This window comes from Symphodus melops (genome assembly GCF_947650265.1).
Source record: "Symphodus melops genome assembly, chromosome: 15".
Taxonomy (NCBI): Eukaryota; Metazoa; Chordata; class Actinopteri; order Labriformes; family Labridae; genus Symphodus; species Symphodus melops.
Window position 1 is genome coordinate 12,872,739 of NC_136705.1, and position 7,595 is coordinate 12,880,333.

Consider the following 7,595-nt stretch of genomic DNA (forward strand, 5'->3'; position numbering starts at 1 on the left):
ATCTAAGAAAGCCTACACAATCCTCCCCCCCTACCGAAGGTGTTCTTTATACTGCAACAGAAAGTCATGTAAGAGCAGCAAGCTGATAAATAAATACAAAAGTTTAATCCAAAGGCAACTGCACTTGGTTAAAGTTCTTGAAGATGTTTCACCTCTGATATGAAAGCCAGCCACAGGTCAGAATAACACGCTGCTTTAAAAACAATTGTTCAAAGCTGCTTCAAATAATGATAATATTGTGCTAAATCACTTCAAATGTTTTCCAAAACAGCTTGTCTTGTGCATCTGAATGCAATCAATATGTTGTCATTCATGTATCTGACCACAGCCTTGCTGTGTAAGAAAAACCCCAAACATCTGTCACATAATCAAAATACTGAGGATGATTCCTTCACCATTAACACTTAAGGAAAGAATCTCTTTAGATCACATTATGTAATTTCAGGCAAAACTACCACAGTGAGACCAGTCAGAAGCCGGCCAGGTGTAACATTACCTCCTTTTTGTTCAAGTCTTGTAATGAGTCCATGAAACATTTATAACCATCTCTTCATTCAAATCAAGAGAGAGTAGAAATACAGTCATTACACCTGCCGGGAGGAACCAAAGATAAGGAGACTGACTTTAAACATCATTTAAAATATGTGTTGTTGTGTTAGTTAACCCTGTGCTCTGTCCACACATAAAGCACATTGAAAGGCAAGGAAACAATAAACACATAATGGAAGTCGACTGCTGAACAAGGCTTTGTAAATGATGATAAAAAGACTTGAAATGATTCCTTCGCTTTGGGAAACTGAGGGCACTGATATTCGTTTCCATGAATACATATAGAAGAACAGAGAAATACAAACATACAGACAGTGAAGGGAAGGAGAAATGATGATTTCTAACTTACCTTGAGTACTTACAGTGATGAAAGCTTTATTTTCTGTGATCTTTCCAGGCTCCTAGTTTCCGGTGGTTTTTAGTTTTTGAATTTAGCGTTATCTAACGTCATGAAACTCAATAAATGCGTTTCATTTTCAACATATATATTACTTTAGTACGCAACTTCTGGTTACAGTTTGATGCCACATGAGGACCAGTAGCTACTCACTTGGGATGGTTAGCATATTAACCAAACGTAACGCCTGCTTTTCACCATAAACATTTAACCCAAGCTTCGTCTAATACGAATAACTTATGTGAACGTCATTCGTTGTTGTAACTTCTCATGCTTCTCACTCTCATGTCCTTCTTCCAAAAGCTAAGCTAAAAAACAGTAACTCTCTGCGAGCTGCTAGCTCTTTGCTGCAGCTGGACACTAGACTACAACGGTCGCTAAGCAACAACAAGCGGCACGTCAGATACTGGTGGCTATGCTAACCAGCTAACTTATACGATCCAGTAGGAAGCTGCTTTTTATGGTGTTATCCTTTGTCAGAATGCACAAAAAGCCTCAGTCTATTGGCGACAGAGACAATAAGCAATTATAAAAAAAAACTACTGACTACATTCACCCTAAAAAAACTACAAATACCTGGAGCTTCACTATGCCGTCAAGCCGTTACAAGTGTCGTGATCAACTGAGCGCTTAAATAGGAGTGACCTCAGGGTGGATCGAGAAGTGGGAGAGCGAGTACGGTAAGCTGTCGAGTGAACATGGTGAGTAATGGCAGCATGAATATTGGATACCCCTTAGTTAGTAATGCATTTTTTAGGTTGTGATTTGACTGTGACTACTTGGATTTAATCACAATAATTGTCTTCAAGTTTAACTTTTAGTTTAGTAAAGTACGCTGGCTACACAACTTCACCGTCACAATATTTGAAACTGCAGTGAAACTACCTTGTTACATTACGTAGCCTGCCTCTTAGAACTGGTCAAAATGATCATGTCTTCATGTAATATTAGTGTTATACGTTTGCAATGAATGTTGTTCAGTGAAAGATGGCGATCGATGCACTTGATAACCTAAATAGATGTGCTGGTTTTGTCATGCAACAGTGAGCTCACTGAGGAAGAAGCACAGTCTATTTTTACACTGATCCCCTGCCTTAGTAAATCCTGTTGACAAAAATAGTTAACAACGGGCCCACGTGTGATTTACAATCAACCTGTCACTCTCACACCCGTCCACTTAGAGAAAGTAATGCCAATAGTACTCATAGATGTGTTCTTTAACTTTGCTTTGTGTCTTACAGGCTGAGCCTATTAGAGTTCTGGTGACTGGGGCTGCAGGGCAGATTGCCTATTCCCTGTTGTTCAGCATTGCCAAGGGAGATGTCTTTGGCAAAGATCAGGTAAAGAAGTGTGTGCTTGCATAATGCACTCAATTCTACTTATCTTATAATTGTAAGGGCAACATCATGACAGCCTGTTTGTCAGATCCTGACAGTCCCCAATGAACAGCTGTGGATGTCACAAGTTTTGCAGGTCATGTCTGAGGGTGACATTGAATAGATATTCCCCCCCTTTGGAAAATGATCAAATTGCACTCCATGTGCCTTGACAGGATTGTCCTTGAAGTTAGTGAAACAAATCCAGTGCCAAGCGTCTTAGGTCAACTTAAAAAAAACACTTGATCCACTTGGCAGAGGCAGAAAGCCACATGGCTCAGGCCTTTTTCCAGAGACAGTGCCCTTCCCCTGTTCTGACTGTCATGTCCTATTACATGGGAATCATTATTGAAGTACATTTCATTTAGATTCACAATGATTAATTAATCACAATTCATCACAATGATTAATTCATCTCATACCATTCATACCCCCCCCCCCCCAACTCCTTCTGTCAGCCCGTCGTCTTGCTCCTCTTGGACATCACGCCCATGTTGCCAGTTCTTGAAGGAGTTGTCATGGAGCTTCAGGACTGTGCCCTCCCACTTCTAAGAGGTAGCCATGTTTGTGTTGAAAAAATAACTAACTCTGTAAAATGTTGCTATTTCCATTTTGTCTATTTTAATGAAAGCTTATCTTTACATGTTTGTTTGTTTGTGTTTACATGTTTAAATAAAAATAATTTATCAACAGAAAGAAGTGACAGAAAAAGAAAGACAAAGTATTAAGCATTAGAGATGCATAAAAATATAGATATAAAATTATTGATTATACACACAAATACTCGCTTAGATTAACTTGTCAGATCTTCTGGGCTTAACCATGTGCCGTTTCGCTAACGTGCTCTCACTGAGAAAATGAACTATGTGATTGTTTTAAATCTATTATTTAATATTTTGAATATAATTCACTGTTTGGAGCTGCTAACCACTATACAGCTTCTCAAATTATCAGAAAATGCAAATTAATTTTAACTCAGGAATTTCTTCCTTCTCTGGGACACTTGGCAAATGTGGGCACTGATGTCCATCAGGGTTTTCTGTGTCATCATAGTTACCCCTGTCATGACCTCAGTCGTGAGGCGCCATTTGGGCCACCTCCATTGTGACCTGGAATTTTTCCTTTGAATTGATGCTGTCCTTTGCTTTGTTTGGATAGAGGCTGTGAGAGGCCCCAGTATTAACCAACTGTGCTGCAAAGACAACGCTTCATGCACTGAGATGGGCCAGTTGTATAGTACCAAACTAGTCACACACGATGTACCCTAAATGAATTTCTCAAAAGTGTGTGTGTGTATCATCAAATAAATTATGAAAATATTTTAATAGTTTAAATTTGCAAATTTTTAATAAGGGAGTGGAGTTTTTGCACGTGTGTATTGTATTGTTTAAGGGAGTGTATGGACAAGTTTGTTTACTCCACCTTCATCACATACTTTAGTAATAGCTTACTGAGCATACAATACCTTCTTTGTTACAAGTTAGAATCTACCCAAACGGAAACAAGTTAAAGACCTGTAAAATGTTATCTATGTTACATTTTGATATGAGGGTGGTATTGTCTTAATTTCAAGTTGGTGTGAAGTTGGTATATTTATTGACTGGAAACCAAAACTGAGTACTTTTGAGTCAAGTTTTATCTGTTTGGTATGGAGCCTTTAAGTTTGCTAAAGACGACATCATGAAAAATCCAGTTTTACATTTTTTTTTTGAACATATATTTGAGCAACCTGGGCGTCTACCAACCCACAGAATGTGAAACAAACCAATCCAGCCCTTTGCTTGTTGCCTGCACAAGTCTTAAAACATTGAGAAAAGTACTCAAATTTGCTCTCCTTGTGATGTCACAATGGGATTCTCGTGAAGAGAATAAAATTGTGACATCAGGGTCACAAACCTCTGATGCTTGATTCACGTTATATTTTGACCAAAGCTCAGCACAAATGTTTTATTTAGACTACAGAGGACTGATTTTAAAGGTGGAAAAAGGGGTGTCCTTTAGGATTTGCGAAAGCGCTCTTTTGGATTAAAAATAAGGCAGCACGTGTATTAAAATTAGTTTAAATTTTCCACAGAAATTGTCTCCACTGACCAGGAGCAGGTTGCCTTCAAGGACCTTGATGCAGCCATCCTGGTGGGCTCCATGCCTAGGAGGGAGGGCATGGAGAGGAAAGACCTGCTTAAAGCAAACGTGTCAATCTTCAAGAGCCAGGGAGCAGCCCTGGAGAAGTTTGCCAAGAAAACTGTAAAGGTAATTGCGCAGGACTTGCTGATGTACAGTGACGCCCAATCTCTTTCTACTTGTGTTGACTTGTGTTAACTATTTGCTTCAGGGGAAGTCACTGCTGTGACATTGTTTCCCACGTTGGAAAAATGTTCCCTACGCTAACCAGTTCCATTGAGTGTATGTTCATACATTAGTTAATACAGCAGAGTAACAGTGGTACTATATTAAAATGTGAGTTGTGTGTTTCCAGGTCCTGGTTGTGGGAAACCCAGCAAACACCAACTGCCTGATTGCAGCAAAGTCTGCTCCTTCTATCCCAAAGGAGAACTTTTCCTGCCTCACCCGTTTGGACCACAACAGGGCTCGCTCTCAGGTTCAGATTTTCCTTCAAAATAAGATTTTTTGCAGCCGTATTATTTTTAAAATTTTTAAATGTATTTTTGTCCGAGCCAATCATGTATTTTAAATGTTGTTGTTCCTTTATACTCCACCCCTTTAGGTGGCAATGCGCTGTGGAGTTCCTGCCACCCATGTTAAGAACGTAATCATCTGGGGCAACCACTCGTCCACCCAGTACCCAGATGTGCACCACTGCTTGGTCAACATGTCTGGTAGCGAGCTAGCCTGCTTTGAAGCAGTCAAGGATGATGCCTGGCTTAAAGGAGACTTCATTGCTGTGAGTTTTTTTTTTTTCTTTCAAAACGCTTAAATCTACTAGACTGTGTTACACTTTTCATCGGGGCAAGGTTCTTGTAGGAAGTTTTAAAAAAATCTAAGCGATGCAAACTATTTTTTTCCTGAACTGCTGAGGTATAGGAAATAAACAAGGTGACATATATATTTTTTTGCAATCTAAAGAAAACTGTTGACGTTTCCTAAGATAAAAGTAGGAGATGTGTTTGACAATAGAAGCAACTTAATTTAAAAAGTAAATCAGGCCATTTATAATTACCGATAAGCAGTGCAATCAGATTTTAAATTTATGTCAAATATGGATATTAAGATGTCATTTTTAGATGGTTTTAGCACCATTGACAAACATTCGTTGAGATGACAGCTGCAGATATGTCAGCCATTGTCTTAAATCCTTCACAGAAGAAACCTCTGTTACACAGGATAACCTCCTAATGTGTGCTTCTTCTGCTCACATTCCCATTGACTGCCACATTACCTTTTTTCAGACCGTGCAGCAGAGAGGAGCTGCTGTCATAAAGGCCAGGAAGCTTTCCAGTGCTATGTCTGCTGCCAAGGCCATCTGCGACCACATGAGAGACATCTGGACCGGCACTCCTGAAGTAACTACCATTTTTATTTTGACTGAAGTTATAATGTCTGTCAAGGAGTTACAATTTGAATTTAATAGTTTTTGAGAAAGATGACCCCCTCCAATTTATGTTTTGGGTAAATGAAAATATAAAGTAAGAGTTTGAATGAAATATATTTCATCTGGAATATGCAACAATGAACTGTACTTGAAATTGAATTGTAACGAGGTTCTTCACTTTTCTTTGCCTTTCTCAGGGTGAATTCATCTCTATGGGTGTTTACTCGCATGGCAACAGCTATGGAATCCCAGACGACCTCATCTACTCATTCCCTGTCCAGATAAAGGTGAGATCGGTCTGCTTTTTTAAAAATCTAACAAATGTCTCCTCAGAGTGGGGAAACACTTTGGCCTTTTTCACGTTGCACCTCCAAATTAGATTTTTAGCTCATCCAGATTGTGTGCGGTTTGATCTTTTTTTGCCAGTCTAAACAGAAAAGGCCACATGAGATCCGATTTTTCCAAATCTGATTCAAACCACTTGAGGAGGTGGTTTTAAATTGGATTCCTACAGATCTGACTCAATCTGAACATCAGACCATGTCAATATGGACAGGCAGATCAGATCTGGTCACTTGCAATTTGTAATGTGGACAGTCAGTTAGATCGGATTCTGATCCGATTTGGGGAAAAATTAGATTTGGGCGGCAGTCTGAACAAAGCAATCGAGTTACTAGAAATGATGGACCATCATCAGTGGAATAAGATTAATTAAGGTCTGTTAGTGTATGTTACGAAAAAATCAATGCTTATGAAATTGTGCTATTTTCTCAGGACAAGTCCTGGAAGATTGTAGATGGCCTGGCCATCAACTCTTTTTCCAAGGGAAAGATGGACGCCACAGCAGCAGAACTGATAGAAGAGAGAGACATGGCTGTGGAATTCCTGGGAGTATGACTAGAACCTTCAAGGCCACCCAACCAGCACTCAAACTGCCCCAAAACTCCAGACTCGCGCTTGTGAGAAAGCACTCCACCAAACCCTGCAGTATGTGTGTGAGAAACAGAGAGATTGAGTCAGTGTATATAGGTGTAAAGATGGATTTATACTTTTGCGTTGGGAGGCAGAGCATAGAAATAAGCCTCTGCACTAAAATGTGTAACAGCAAAGATTTCAAACCGTGACCTTCATTGGCTAGTTTAGGTTTCCTTTCACATTTTTCTGAAAATGAAAAGATTGTTCAGAGTAAATCAAAATAAGGCCAGTTAAAGAAAAGTTTTGAAAGTGTCCCCTTTACAGTCTCAATAGTTATCTTTGTACTGTCAAAGCCATTTGCACTACATACCTTGTACTCTGATTCGCACTGTCTCTCAAGACGTTAAATAAAAATGTCATCAGGTTCACTTAGACTGTACTATTTACTGCAAATCATTATTTTCCGTAAACTATAATGCATTAGTATAACTCCACCTTATTTTTACAGTATATCCTGAAAGTCCACCAACTCTGTTACCAGCTTATTTGCAATTATTTTTCTCTGGGGGTAAATGAAACCTGGATGTTTGTTACATATAGTCAGTGGTACATTAAGTTCTCTAACTCTGAAATAAATAACTTTAAAAGCTGAAAAAAATGCAGTTGTGGTATTATTTGGTGTGGGTTTTTTATCTAAGTTTGTTTTGTAAAAGTATTCCAACTTTTTGTGTTGGCATCCTTGTAGTACAATAAAGTAAAAACTAAGTGCGTTCTTGACTTTAAGTTAAAAATATATCTATATTTCTGT

At 38.9% G+C, this 7,595-nt stretch overlaps 2 protein-coding genes across 3 annotated transcripts in view; one reads left to right on the top strand and one right to left on the bottom strand.

Moving 5' to 3' along the window:
- wdpcp (WD repeat containing planar cell polarity effector) overlaps positions 1-1,408 on the bottom strand; it is a 71,780-nt gene extending 70,372 nt beyond the window's left edge. Inside the window, exon 1 of one of the 2 annotated variants that reach the window (XM_079362472.1) lies at positions 912-1,408. The gene's annotated coding sequence lies outside the window, so the exon portion shown is untranslated. Of the gene's footprint in view, positions 1-898 lie in introns of both variants that reach the window. The other variant, XM_079362471.1, reaches the window with a different exon arrangement.
- Positions 1,409-1,550: 142 nt separating this feature from the next.
- mdh1ab (malate dehydrogenase 1Ab, NAD (soluble)) lies at positions 1,551-7,557 on the top strand. Its single transcript, XM_079362480.1, has 9 exons — positions 1,551-1,647; positions 2,188-2,286; positions 2,781-2,877; positions 4,397-4,572; positions 4,799-4,921; positions 5,048-5,224; positions 5,730-5,843; positions 6,070-6,159; positions 6,647-7,557. The coding sequence occupies exons 1-9, from the start codon at positions 1,645-1,647 to the stop codon at positions 6,767-6,769; spliced, it is 1,002 nt and encodes a 333-aa protein (XP_079218606.1). The 5' UTR covers positions 1,551-1,644; the 3' UTR covers positions 6,770-7,557.
- The last annotated feature ends 38 nt before the right edge of the window (positions 7,558-7,595 follow it).